A 15,338-nucleotide genomic window follows, 5' to 3' on the forward strand; every position below is an offset into this window, starting at 1 on the left:
GCATCTCTCTGCTGTGGAGAACATACTACCCTGAGGAAAAGGATAGATTAAGAATATACTACAGTGAGGAAAAGGATAGAAGATTGATGAATTAAGGAAAGAAATGAGTACCTCAGACCAGGATAGTAGCAGTGTGGGTAGTGAGAAATAATCCAAGCTTAGTTATATTTTGAAGAAGGAACAACAGGATATGAGAAAAAGAGAAGAATTAGTGATGACATCAAAGTTTACGACCTGGGCACCTGTAAGGATGGAGTTGTCACCTGCAGAGAGACAAAAGGCTACAGGTGGAACAAGCTTTGAAGAGAAAATCACCCGTTTAGTTTTGGACATAAATAATGTGTCAGATTGAAGTGATAAATAGGGAATTGGATATCCACGTATGTATTTTCATATTGAACTAGGGGATATAGCAAATTTGAGAGTCATAACCCTATCAATGGTATTTAAAGCAACAGGACTAATTGAGATCACCAAGGGCGTTGGGGCACATTGGGAGTCAGTGTAGACAAAGAAGAGGATTCAGGAACTCAACCCAGAAGCACGTCATCATTAAGACATTAAAAGAAGATGAGAAATTTGCAAAGACGAGAGAAAAGAAGTGACAAGCAAGAAAAAGCAAAACCAAAAGAGCAGTATCTTAGAAGTCGTATGAAGAAATGGTATCAAGGAGGAAGGAGTGTTCATCCGCGTCAAATGTTCCTAATACGTCAAACAAGATGAGGACTGAGAATTGACCATCAGATTGAGCAATTTGGCAGTTATTGGCAGTTTGGAAAAGAGCTTTCTTATGTGGGATATCGGAATGCTCTAAAGCCTGTTAGAATGAGTTTAAGGGATAATGGAAAGAGAAGAACTACAGATAATTTATCTTAAGAATTTTGCTGCTAAGGAGAACAAAGAAATGGGACAGTAGCCAACAAAGGAATTGGGTTAAGAACAAGTTTTTATTTGTGTTTGAGGAAGGAAAGATAATGGCATCATACAGCATGTTGGTGGGAATGATTCAAAAGAGAGGGAAAATTTAAACAAAAAGAGAGAAGGACAGTTGATGGTATTAGGGAGGGGGAAATTACTGCAAGAAGAGAGTTTGAGATCTAATTTACAAGTTGAGAATGTGGCTTTAGATAGTAGCAAGGATGATTTATCAATGGTAACAGTTTGGAGGGCAGAGTGTGTAGATGCAGAAACTCATGAGTGCATAAATAGGCGAGAAGATTTCTGTGGAAATTCTCTTCTGGCTGATTGATTTTTTTTCAGTGAAGTAGGATGTCAGGCCATGAGCTCTGAGTGAGGATGGGAGAGTATAGTTGAGGGTTTGAGGAGAGAGAGAGAGGTATGAAATTGTTGTCTAAGACAATGAGAGAGTGAATGCACTAGGGAGATATAGAACATTGCCAGGGTGCATTAGGAGACCATTTGCGGTGTGTGGTCAGGAATTTAAAATGAGTTGGTCAACATGGTTATGTGTGTTTCTTCCAGAAACATTAGGCTGCATGGATCTAGGAGCAGAGATGGCAGAGAGAGAATTGTTGGGCCAATCAATTTCCAGAAAGCAAGAGAAAGGCAAGGGAATGAGGGTATGTTAAAGAATATGATCATAACAATTGACTATGGGACTTAACTTGGCTAAAAAGAGTAGTAGGAGCATACCTTTATGTTCCTCATGAAAGAGGAATAATGAAAGGAGCGATAGAGTGGAGGTCCTGAAGGAGTCAAAACATTTTTGTGGTTGAGTAGCAGGCAGTAAACTGGGAAGACAGGAAGTTGTAGTCAGAGGGGGATGAAAGTTGAGATTATGGAGTGCTTACAATTACTGGCCTAGGGCATGGGTTGGCAAACTTTTTCTGAAAAGTGTCAGATAGTAAATAGGCTTTTCACACCAGTCTCTGTTACAACTACTCAACTCTGTCATTGTGGTATATGAGCCGTCATAGGCATATCTAATGAATGGGTGTGGCTGTGTTCCAATAAAACTTTATTTATAAATAGGTGGCAGGCCGAAACTTACCTGATGGTAGTTCACCAACTCCTGGTCTGAGGGACAAGGTTCAGGGTGTGAGCATGGTAATGAGTGGCTAAGGTAGAGTGGAGGGTGAGGACACTAGAAAGAAGTTCAAGGAACTGAGAAATCAAGATCTAGCAGAATGGAAGTTTCGAAGGGTGATCTCTATATACGATAAAATTGCCAGGAACTGAGGCAGGAATAGAACTGGAGAATGTGACGAGGAGAGATGAGCTGATGACTTTGAGTAACAGAGGAAAATGCCCTAGAGATTAACAGATGCCTGCACAAAAGAGAAGTATTAGGTGATACCATCAAATAATATTGATATAATCAGAAACAATAAGCTGACGCTTTTTAGGGATGAGGAAGGAATGATGATCTGAAAATGGCTAATAGGATGAAGTTCCATTTTCTGGGACTGAGGTACTTCTCTTACACGTGTTCGAAATAACTTCTCACCAAACATAATCGGTCTAACAGTTTAAGAACAGTTGGAGTAAAAGAAATTTCAGCAATGAGTCCCCAGTACCAGGGGCCTCAGGAAGGTGGTTATAGCCCCACGGTCTGTAGATTGCCCAGATGCTGTGATGGGGCATCTTTGCAAGCACTAACCAGCCTCTACCTGGAGGCACATTTCAGCTCTCCTTGGCAAGACCAGCTTTCACACACACTGAATATTCTTCACTGTGTCTTCATGGTAAAATGAGAATTTTGGAATAGTGGCAGACTTGTGGATACTATCTATGCTATTATGTGCAAAAAGAAGTACCACAGAGCCTAAAAAATCAGGTTGATGATCACTAAAGTTGAAAGAGATCAGAACATGCAAGCCGGTGCCTGAAAATGGAGTTCCGAGGACTTGAAAAGCTAAGTCCTCTAAAAGGGAACCAAAGGCTTTCAAAACGACTAAAACGACACCAAAGAGAGATTAACCAGCAGGCAGAGAACTGGCAAAGTGTGTTCATGAATTATATACTGCACCAGAAGTTCTAGCAAGAGAAAAGCATAGGATTAATAATTAACTAGCAGAGTAATAATGGGCTTGTACGTTCTGCTTTTTCTCAGTGAAAGAAATCGGCCTACTTAGTCTTTCCGCCCATTGTTTGTCTCCTCATATTTATAGAAAGGAAAGTTCATAAGCCAAATCCTTTTTATAACAGTGAATCATTTCTTCCCAAAACATCGTCAGCGTTTCCCTCATATTGTCCTCCAGATCTCCCTGAAAAAAAAAAAACTTGTGAGCTTGGCCTCGGGCTCCTGCGGGTGATTTGCACTCCACAAGAGAGCTGTGGTACCCATGGCCCCTTGCCGCGGATATTTGAAGCCCTTCTCCACGATATTTTATTTATCTCCATCATTATCTTCACCTCCAATAAGTATTTATGGTATTAATGGTATTAACTGCCTGTTTAGCACTGCCCTTAGCTCCGTGCATGTCTCTGCTCTCCGCCTGCCCAGAGTGGAAAATCTAGGAAAGATGCCCCAGTACCTGAGCGGAGGGTGGCCTCAGCCTCAGCCTCAGCACGCAGCCCCTTTCCTGGAGCACAGATAGGGACTCCTTTGAATGTTTATTGGATGATAAATAAAAACACGTGGAGGACATGCAGAAACCAAAATAGAAATGTTAAATGAACGCTAGGAAGGCACATGAATACATTTACATCACGTATTAGTAAGTTTATTTAAAAGGGCTGAACAAATGCAGAGTTTTTCTGGGGTAAAGGGCAGGTAAACCAGGGGTAACGTTTTCCTGAGAGAGAAGGGAGGTGATAATAAGATCTCTTTCTAGAAAAGGAAACTAAGGGACACGTGGGTGGCTCAGTCACTTAAGCATCCAACTCTTGATTGTGGCTCACCTCATGATCTCAGGGTCATGAGATCGAGCCCTGAGCTGGGCTCAGTGCTGGGCGTGGAGCCTGCTTGAGATTCTCTCTCCCCCTCTCCCTCTGTCCCCCCTTATCTAAAAAAAAAAAGAAAAGAAAAGGAAACTAAAGGTTTAGCCTCTCCGGTATATTGGTTTTCTATCACCACTTTTCTTTTTTAAATGAACTTTAATGTTTATTTATGATCTCTCACTGTAGACAAATTTGCAAAGTACAAAAGAGAAGGAGAAGGAAATTTAAAAATCCGATAATTCAACCACTCAAAGCTAACACTGTTCCTGTTATTTTATGTATTTCCTTCCAATTTTTCACCGCACATAATACAAAAGAGATTAGTGCAATAAATTCCTGTGTATTCACATTCCAGCTTCAATCATTTTCACGCCCGCCAAACTTGTCTCATCTCTACCCTCACTTGCACACTCTCTTTCTCCTCGTTGTATAATTTTGAAGCAAATCCCAGATATCATATCATGATAAATGTTGTAAATATTTTAGCATGTACTCCTAAGGTTGCCATGCATATTTTAATATAGTTAATATCATATGTACAAAATCAGATATACTCATTTTCATCTATGTCATACCAGAAAAATTTGGGGGGGGGCGCTTTTTAAGTTTTTATTTGAATTTCAGTTAGCTAACACACAGTGTTACATTAGTTTCAGGTGTACAATTCAGCAAGTCCATACATCACCTGGTGCTCATCACAGGTGTGCCCCCCTAATCCCCATCACCTATTTCACCCATCCCGCCAACCCCTCCCCTCTGGTAATCATCAGTTTGTTCTCTATAATCAAGAGTCTGTTCAAAAAAATTATTTGTGATTGAAATTTTAAAAAAAAATTTTTTTCCTCCATGATTTTTTTTCAACCTCTTGCCACCATTACCCCAACAATGACTTGGAGAAGGAAAATAACCCTTTTGGAGACCCGAAGCTTAAACTATAGTCTCTCTTTAGGTAACCTCTCCATAAATAGGATAATTTAAATGCATGTAAGGGACTTTGCACAAGTAGGAGCCGTTTGACTTGGTAAGATTAATACTGTTAAAAATAGCCAACCATGAGGCGCCTGGGTGGCTCAGTCGTTAAGTGTCTGCCTTCAGCTCAGGTCATGGTCCCAGGGTCCTAGGATCGAGCCCCACTTCGGGCTCCCTGCTCCGCGGGAAGCCTGCTTCTCCCTCTCCCACCTCCCCTGCTTGTGTTCCTGCTCTCCCTATCTCTCTCTCTGTCAGATCAATAAATAAAATCTTTAAAAAAAAAAATAGCCAACCTGATTCAGTTCCTACAAGTCAGCATTTTACATATATTATAGTATTATACATACATTATAGCAAGTGAGAGCCACAGCACCTCTGCAAGTGAGTGATGATATTGTTCCCATTTTATAGAGAGGAACACTGAGGTTGGAAAGTTTAAGTAACTTACTTAAAATTACAGAGGTAGTAAATAGTTGACCTGAGATTTTAGCAAAATCTTGTCTAACTCCAGAACCCATCCTCTTAACCTCCATGTTAATTTTATATGATAAATTCAAGTTTTCTATGGGGAAACTAATGATTTACATAGAATCACAGAATCATAGACCTTATTATTAGATTGTCATATTACCTAGTACAAGCCTCACCCTAACCCAAAATTAATAAGAAATATTCAAATGGGGGTGAAATTTGGATGAATATGTTGGGACACACAAACCACCAAGTAGGTTAAAGTTTCCTTGTAGCTATACAAGAGTATGTTTTGCCATATTTTGCTCCTTTTATTTATTTTTTTTAAAGATTCTATTTATTTATTTGACAGAGAGAGACACAGCGAGAGAGGGAACACAAGCAGGAGGAGTGGGAGAGGGAGAAGCAGGCTTCCCATTAGCAGGGAGCCCGATGCGGGGCTTGATCCCAGGACCCTGGTATCATGACCCGAGCTGAAGGCAGACGCTTAACAACTGAGCCACCCAGGCGCCCCTATTTTACTCCTTTTAGACATATGTAAATTGTAACATCATAGTATGTCTTATTATAGTAACTTTAACGAAGTCCAACCCAAATTTTGCCTTTATCAGTAAACTTTCTTTGAGGTATGATCAACACTAATTTGAATAACATCTATGGAAGTATTTTACAGGGAATGTTCTAAATTTTGACTTTCTCTTTTCCTTTCAGTCTCTGTAATACATAGATTTGTTCCGAATACCATCAGAGGAACCTCTATGAATTTCTTGACACTATTCAATGGATTTGGTTGTTTCATGGGGGCATTGCTGGTGGAGTTAGTATATCTCATCTCAGAAGGTAAAAATAGGTTCATGGTATATTTATATATATGTGTGTGTGTATATATATGTATATATATATTGATTTGATGACTAGAGAATTGGGAGACAAAATCTTAAAAGAAGGGCTTTGCCAGTGTAGTCTTTTTTTAATTGATCCACTTTTGCAATTAAGATAGAATTAAGATAGGAAATAGACTCTTGCTGTATTCATTAATTTCTGGGAATTGTTTTTCTTTTGATAGGAGGAGGTAATTACAGAATGTCACTTCTCATGAGACCCTGTCTGCTGTCTTTCTTTAGGGTATTTTAAAACAAATCGTTCATTATATTCTTATTAGATCTTTCAGTAAGGTCATATCAACAATGCCTCATAGTTGGCATAGATAATCCTCAGAAGAGGTAAGTCCTGTGGAAATGTAGGAGAATGGGGTATCTGGATGATCTTTTTTCCCTGTGATTTTCCAGAAATCATGTCTATGCAATCAAAAAGAGACCGTGAATTGAATAGCAAATCGTCTTGGAAAATTTTTCCCATAGAAATTGACCAGGAGAAACCCCATCCGAAAAATTCACGCGCAACAAAAAAGTAGTACTCATACATGTGCTAACAGAAAAATTGGCAGATGACAATGATTAGATGTCATGGTGAAATGTCTTTGGCTGTATTTTAGATCTACAGGCTTTTTCCTTTATTTGTTCTAAGATGTTAACATGGCTTAACTTTTTTTTTTTCTAAATTTACTTTTGCTTATTTTATGAAAACACTACAAGTTTATTCTCTACTTTCAAAGGTACTTACAGTTGTGCACTTAAAATAATGTAAGAGAGTGTTGGTTTGTGTTCTCCTGTAACAAATTTAATTTACTTACTTTCAAACTATGGAAAAATTAACTTCTATGAATGAGAAACTCTTTTTAACACTATCTTCATTCAAAAAATATTTATGGATGACCCACTCTGTTCCAGGCACAACACTGGACATTGGGGAATACCATGACAAGGAAATAAACACTCCCAAATCCTCACAAAATTTCCAGGGGTGTAAGGAAGCAGTAAAATTAAGAATGATAAATTTGATGATAGGTGGAGTAGAGTTCTAGGGAACAAATGTACAATCCTTGATTGATTAATGATTATTAATCATTATAATGATTAATAATCATTAATAAGATAAATTATTGCCCTTGTCTTAGTTAACTGAGAAAACGAAATAAGTGTGTATTGAATACTTACTGTGTGCCAGGCTCTGTGCTACATGGAATTTGTGAGATATGGTTCCATTTCTCAAAGGACGGAAATTCAAACCGTCATAACAACTGTGTGAATGGCAGCAAGTTACTGACTGCTCTGGTGGTTAGATTCTTTATGTATAAACAAGAAACAAAGCACTGGTATTAGAGTTTTATAAGGTAACCTGGAAAAGTCTTACCTCTATCTCTACTTAAACATCTTATGTGTTCAGCATATGTTTATTTTCTTCAACATTACCCAATGAGGATGTTTCTGAAAATCTGCTTTTTTTTTTTGAAAGATTTTATTTATTTATTTGTCAGAGAGAGAGAGAGAGAGCACAAGAAGGGGGAGCAGTGGGGGAGAGGGAGAAGCAGACTCCCTGCTGAGCAGGGAGCCCGATGCGGGCCTCCATCCCAGAACCCTGAGAACATGACCTGAGCTGAAGGCAGACGCTTAACTGACTGAGCCACCCAGGTGTCCTGAAAATGTGCTTTCAAAAATGTCTATAATCAAACCATATTTGACATATTCTAGAAGAACTACGAAGTCAAATATTACTATCAGTTTATCTTTTATATAAATCTACATTTTCCCTATGTATGTTTGGGGAACGTATCCAGTTAGGCCAAACGTCACAAGACTGTGCTCACTTTAGTCATTAGCCACAACTTCAGAGGTTCCCCAGGACTGCTGTCACCTTTGATAAGCTGGCTATAAATGTGGAGGTCCCCACAGACCCGCTTCTGTTTGACAATTTGCTAGAATGACTCACAGAACTCAGGAAAGTGCAGTACTTATGATTACAGCTTAAAGGTAGCAAAAACCTACAAATCAGAACAAGATCTAAGAGGGTTCCAAAAGTAAACTTCTTTCATCCTCAGGGATGCAGTGGCCAACTGGCATACCAATGTGTGACAATACACAGAATATGGCCAACTAGGGAAGTTTACTTGAACTTCAGGGTGCAGAATTTTCAATGAGGTTTTATAATGTATGCAGGATTAATTGAACCCTTGGCCATGTGATTGAACACAGTCTCCAGCCTCTTCCCTCCGGAGGTTGGGCTATCATATGGCTCAAAGCCTCAACCCTCTAACCATTTGCTTGGTCTTCCTGCCTGGCCAGCCCCTTCTGCAGTCATCTCATTAGTATAAACCATCGGGTGGGGCTGGAGAGGCCCACCATGAATAACAAAGACATTCCAATTACTCAGGAAACTCAAAGGGTTTAGCATTTACCAAACAGGACCCAGGACAGAGGCCAGGCAAATTCTCTATTACACACAATTATTCTTGCAATCCATTTCATTGAAAACCTACATTTTGCTTGAGAATCTGAATAATATGGTAGGAACTGTTACTTACATTATTGCATTTATTGCAACAATCATATAAAGGCAATGTTATCCTTATTTTTGAAATGTAATAATTAAAACAGGAAAAAGAAAGCAAAGTGGTTGAGTCATCACAACGAGTATCTGACAGAGATCTGACCCTTGCGGTGTTTTGAAATCAACATCAACATTGCTTTTAATACACCAAACAGCTATTAGGAGTCACCCAGTGTGAGGACCTTTTAATGACACTTGTTAGTTCTGAAAAACAACCTCCTCGGATGGGGGTCTGCATGTTGGCTATTATTGATAATATTCTAGATATAATAAAAGATGGATAAACCAAAGTCTATATGATTTTGGCAGAGTTTACCAAAGACAAATGGCGAGGACATCTTAGCCACATGGATGTGAGTGGGGTGCTCTCTAACCTTGTATTCAAGAGAACACCATTTAAATTACCACTAATCATTTCAATTCGCTTATTCTTTTAAAGGTTTTTGTTGTTGCTGCTGTTCATGATAATACTGTGTTACATTAAGTCCTCTCCCAATAAATTAGAATCTTTTTTTTAATTTAAATTCAATTAGCCAACATGTAGTACATCATTAGTTTCAGATGTAGAGTTCAATAATTCATCAGTTGCCTATAATACCCAGTGCTCAAAAAATATGGAACACTTCACAAATTTGCATGTCATCCTTAAGCTGGGGCCATGCTAATCTTCTCTGGATCGTTCCAATTTTAGTATATGTGCTGCCGAAGCAAACACCCAATAAATTAGAATCTTCCAATTGGATGTTAATGGCAGAAGCCATCTAGTCTAACACTGTACCCAAAACTAGATGTACCAGCATCACCTAACACCCAGAAAAATTCTCTGCTTTGAACGTAACTTGTGTCTGCCCATCTGCTGATAACTACGTTCCATAGCATAAGTCTAATTTTCTATCCACATACCAACTTTCCAACATGTGAGAAATATTCAGAGAAACAGTGAGGTACAATGTTCAAATCCAGACAGTCTAGGTATGTGTTCTCAGTTTCTATGCCAATAACAACAATACATAGTTCATCATGCTGTTATCAGGATTAAGTAATTAAGACACACAGTAAGTGCTCAGTAGAGATGGCTATGGTCCAATAATATGGCTTCTAGGATTAAACACAATACTCAAGATGTTACTTTTATCAACCTGGTGTCTCTCTCTCTCTCTGAGAGATTGTGTTGACTTTTTCAGTAGTTGCATTGTGCTTATGGTCAATTAAAACCTGAACCTTTTTTTTTATTATTTTGTTTTTAACAGTTGCTCTCAGTTCAGTTTCACTCATCCTATCACAATTTCTTTCTAATTAAATGCAAGACTTTATCTTTATCCTTGATAAATGTCAACTCATCATCTTAAATAACAGACATTTTTAAAACTTGATTCTGTCACCCAGTGAATTACTAATCTTTACTTCTTTACTAGCTTTGTGTCATCTGCAAACTTAGTAAGCAAGTTCCTAGACTTCTTCCAGGTAATTGACAAAATTGGTGAATTGGACAGGACCAAAAATAGAGCCTTGTGGAAAGTTCCTAGAGAACTCACTCACTGCCAGTTATCAACTAATCTTCCCTTTTTGGATGTAATCAGCTCCCACTTCATCTAATTACCATTATTCAGCCCATGCACTTCTCCATCACTCCCTGAATGACGTCACAGGACACTTTGTCATATGTTTTTCTGGGAGAAGGATATATCTGCGTTTGTGAAAATCCCTTTAGCCATCAGAATAGCATTCATCAAGAAAGGAAATGACATTTATTTAGAGGATTTGGTTCTTGTGACCCTAACTTGGCTTATGTGACTAATTAGGGCCCCTAAGAAAGAGTGATCCTTTGTATACATGACATTCGGTAGGTCACCATCTTCCCTAAGACTGTTTCCTCTTATTTGAAAAAGGGAATGCTAGGGGTGCCTGGGTGGCTCAGCCATAAACGTCTGCCATCGGCTCAGGTCATGATCCCAGGGTCCTGGGATCGAGCCCCACATCAGGCTCCCCACTCAGCGGGGAATCTGCTTCTCCCTCTCCCACTCCCCCTACTTGTGTTCCCTCTCTCGCTGTGTCTCTCTCTGTCAAATAAATAAATAAAAAATCTTTTTTAAAAAAAGGGAATCCACTTTTCTCAGAGATGACGAGAGGATAAAATTAAATAATGCATTTGATCATTTTCATACCAGAGATTCTTTTAAATAGAAAATTAAGTCACATATTATAGTGGCCCCTTTGGTTAAAAACAAGAACAGTCTTTTAGTCAAACAACCAGACCAATTTTTTTTTTGACAGAACCAACCAGAGTGACACCAATACCGTAACTATGTACTTAAGCATCCCACACGCCTCCACATTCCATTTAGCATATAAGATATTTTAAAACTTTAAGGATTCATGTCAGCTGAGCATGTGTGTATGTGAGTGTGTGTGAGTGTTGGTGTATGATTGGGATAGACGATCGGCTCTCACAGTCTCCCAGTCTCCAAGCCGCATTAGTCATTTTTAGCACCATGATGGAGAATGGTGTGAATGCGGTAAATTCAAAAGATTTCTCAAAACTTCACTGTGCAGACAGATAACTGTTAGAGTGACATTTTCAGTACAAGTGAGAAAACTGATCCTTCTGGGATCTCTAACTCTGAGTGCTTTAAAGGAGAAGATACAAGACTAAACCCATCCTCCTACACTAATCATTTCAGGAACAGTTTCTCTAAAAGTAGCAATGCTAATATGAGGGAGTGAAGAAGTCAGTCAAACTGCTTATTTCCACTATATCCCATTAGCAACCAGATCAATTTTCTCACACTCATGGGTTCCAGCTTACCTTTTGACAAAAATAACAAAACAGAATTCAGTGGAAAGTGACATCTTACTAATGGACGTGCAGGTGATTGAAAGATCCAAAGCAAAATGTCTAAGGGAAAAAGGATAATTGGGCAGAATCAAGAACTGAAGGAATACATCTTCTTGTCCCTGTTAGTCCTTCCTCCTAGAATTCAGGAAAGGAGCAAAGAATTTAGCTGTTTAATTCCCATCAAGATCATTTTAAATTAAAAATGTGATCTTTTACATTCTTCATTTGAATATCTGTGATTATTGAGACCACTGACAACCATGCCAGCATGAATCACCGAGTCGCTCTTGAAAGAGGAATTTACAGTTGCAGTAAACTTAGAAGAAAATATTTATGCACCTGAAAAGCTATTTAACCGGATTCCGTGGGTCCATGCCTATTTTCTCAGAATATTTTCTTCAAATTCATACCAGTGCCTCAGGTTCAGCCTCATCTGGGTTTTGAGAGGAGATTTTTAGACCTAAGTGGGGAAAGTAGCCTGCTACCCCATCATTTACTTTTAGCCAGGCCATACTCTATTTGCCTATCAACTGGTCTAATGCCAGTGTTTCTGGAGTTTACTTGATAGACCCCCACCAACTCTCGAAGGCAAATCCTGCTCATGGTCTTCAGTCAGAAATAGATTCAGAATCTTCCTTGTACAATGAGGTTTTGAATCTCAGATATAATTTATTCTACCACAGCTTACCTTTTGATGAAAATGACAAAACAGAATTTAGTGGAAAGTGACATCTTAGTTATGGATGTGCAGGTGATTGAAAGATCCAAAGCAAAATGTCTTTGGCCCAACTTTGGCCCCACACAGACCCTTGGAGCTGCTCAGAGGCCTCAGGGTTCATAACAGTGCAAAGCAGAAATCAAAATACCCCTTAGACTATGGAAAGCAACTATCCACTGCTGTTGGCTCACAAGATGTAGAAAGGGCAGATTTTTGAGTCAGACAAACCTGAATTCAAATTCAACTCAGCCCTTAACAAGCTGTGAGATCTTGAGCACATTACTTAACTTTTCTGAGTCTCAATTTCTCCTTTTCTAAAATGGTGTCACTAATAACTTCTAAGATTTCTATAAGGACTAGAGGAGATAGATATAAAGCATCAGGTTGGGCGCCTGGGTGGCTCAGTTGGTTAAGCGACTGCCTTTGGCTCAGGTCATGATCCTGGAGTCCCGGGATCGAGTCCCGCATCGGGCTCCCTGCTTGGCAGGGAGTCTGCTTCTCCCTCTGACCCTCCCCCCTCTCATGCTCTCTCTATCTCATTCTCTCTCTCAAATAAATAAATAAATAAATAAAAATTAAAAAAAAAACACTGTTTTAAAAAAAAAAGCATCAGGTTAATTAAAGTGCACAGAAATAATGATTTGTGTTGTTATTGTAAATTGAGTGGAATCTCAACTTTTTCCAAGTGGGCTAGGATTATCATGGATATGATGATCTGGTATAGCACTTTAATATTCTTCAAAAAAGAATGTGTTCCATAAATGAGGACATCAGGTATTCTATTCAGCTTTAATTCCAGGTCTGGATTGGGATGAGATGAAATAAAGCAGTACTCTGAGATTCTTCTTGACCTCATGGACCCATGTCTTTTTTTTTTTTTTTAAAGATTTTATTTATTTATTTGACAGAGAGAGACACAGCGAGAGAGGGAACACAAGCAGGGGGAGTGGGAGAAGGAGAAGCAGGCTTCCTGCAGATCAGGGAGCCCGATGCGGGGCTCGATCCCAGGGCCCTGGGATCATGACCTGAGCCGAAAGCAGACGCTTAACGACTGAGCCACCCAGGCGCCCCGGACCCATGTCTTTAATGGAGCTTCCTTTGTATTGAAAACATACAATTCTAGATAGAATTAGATATGCGTACACACAGAAACACACACATGCGTGTCTGTGTGTGTGTGTGGTCTCCCCCACTTGTCTGGCTGCTATCTTTCTTTCTTTGGCAGGACATTCCTCCTCCATCTAAACTCTAACATGGGGTTTTTCAAGTCTAAGTACTGGGATCCTTTTTGTCCTCATTCTCAATATTCACACTAGGTAATTTAATTCACTTCTATGGGTTCCAATGCTATTTTTGTGCCAAGGATAAGCATACATCTATTTACTAAAGATAAAAGAGAGGATTGTTTCAAATAGGAAACGATAAACTAGGTAAAATCCTACTGTGAGAGCAAGTAAAATGAAGAATGGAAAATATCTGTAGATTTAGCAACAGTATGATCACTGACAACTTTACCAAGAGTCATTTCAGTGGTGAGAAGGGAATGAAAACCAGGTAAAGAACATCTAGGAAGTGAGTAAATAAAGGTATCACATTCAAACAGCTTTTTAAAGGACCTTGGCAATGAAGAAGATTTAAGAGATAAAGTGGGGGCTAGATGGGAATCTGGGTCGATTTGACAGACTTAGCAAATAAAAGTACAGGACACCCAGTTACATTTGGATTTCAGGTAAACAATGAATACTTTTTTAGTACAAGCATAGCCCGTGCAATATTGTGAACACACTTTACACCAAAAAATGATTTGTGCAATGTTTAAGACATGGTTATCCTAAAAAAATAATTCACTGTTGTTCTGAAATTCAAATTCAATGGTGAGTCCTGTATTTTATCTGGGAGGTTAGGTGTGAGTTCGAGATACATTTCTATTTTGAGAGCTACTTGGGCATATTTAACTGATGAAAACATCTGGTGTAGATGGAGAAGGTAAAAATGCAAGAGAAAGAAGGGAGATTGACTTCTTACTGGGGGGTGGATGCTTCTTTCTTGCACTCATACAGAAGAGAGAATGGGAAGGATGGGTGCCCAGGCAAACAGAGGTGTGGTTCTGGTATTGGAAAGATGCTGGCAGCTACCTTTCAAAACTCAGTTTTCTTTATGAAGTAAGCAGCGAGCCATTCATGAGAGCAAAAGGGGGTTTGGATGAAAATGAAGAATGGGAAGAGCAGTGTTATCGCAAGAGCAAGAAAAGATGATTTAGAAGAGAAGTCATTAAGACTGCTGACAGTGTTAGCAATGTCCACAAAAGCCAAACTATGGAAAGAGCTTAGATGTCCATCAACAGATGAATGGATAAAGAGGATGTGATACACACACACACACACACACACACACAGGAATATTATGCAGCCATCAAAAAATGAAATCTTGCCATTTCATTTCATGGATGGAACTAGAGGGTATTATGCTAAGCGAAATAAGTCAATCAGAGAAAGATAAGTATCATATGATCTCACTGATATGAGGATTTTGAGAAACAAGTCAGAGGATCGTAGGAGAAGGGAGGGAAAAATGAAACAAGATTAAACCAGAGAGGGAGACAAACCGTAAGAGACTCTTAATCTCAGGAAACAAACTGAGGGTTGCTGGAGTGGAGCGGGTGGGAGGGATGGGGTGGCTGGGCGATGGACATAGGGGAGGGTATGTGCTATGGTAAGCACTGTGAATTGTGTAAGACTGATGAATCACAGACCTGTACCCCTGAAACAAATAATACATTATATGTTAATAAAAAAATTTTTAAAAATAAAAGATTGCTGGCAGTGTTTAAGGCCCAGCTGATATTAGTAATCATGAAGAGTGACACCAAATGACTGAAAACATGATTTTGTCCAGTGGTATTCAGGTGTCCAATAAGGTTATGAAGCTGTCCGGTAGATTTTTAAATGGTTTAAAGACCACAAGACAGGAAGAAAGGCATAAACTCTGCTCTTG

At 39.1% G+C, this 15,338-nt stretch overlaps 1 protein-coding gene and 1 non-coding gene across 2 annotated transcripts in view; one reads left to right on the top strand and one right to left on the bottom strand.

The window, feature by feature from the left end:
* The window catches only part of SLC15A5 (solute carrier family 15 member 5), a 79,603-nt gene that overhangs the window by 49,761 nt on the left and 14,504 nt on the right, over positions 1 to 15,338 (top strand). Inside the window, exon 7 of the mRNA XM_021690457.1 lies at positions 6,055 to 6,183. Within this exon, the coding sequence (XP_021546132.1) occupies positions 6,055 to 6,183 (129 nt within the window). The remainder of the gene's footprint in view (positions 1 to 6,054; positions 6,184 to 15,338) is intronic.
* LOC123324934 lies at positions 9,399 to 9,505 on the bottom strand. Its single transcript, XR_006540112.1, has one exon. It is a non-coding gene; the product is annotated as a U6 spliceosomal RNA (small nuclear RNA).

The sequence above is a fragment of the Neomonachus schauinslandi genome, chromosome 5, assembly GCF_002201575.2.
Source record: "Neomonachus schauinslandi chromosome 5, ASM220157v2, whole genome shotgun sequence".
Lineage (NCBI taxonomy): Eukaryota > Metazoa > Chordata > Mammalia > Carnivora > Phocidae > Neomonachus > Neomonachus schauinslandi.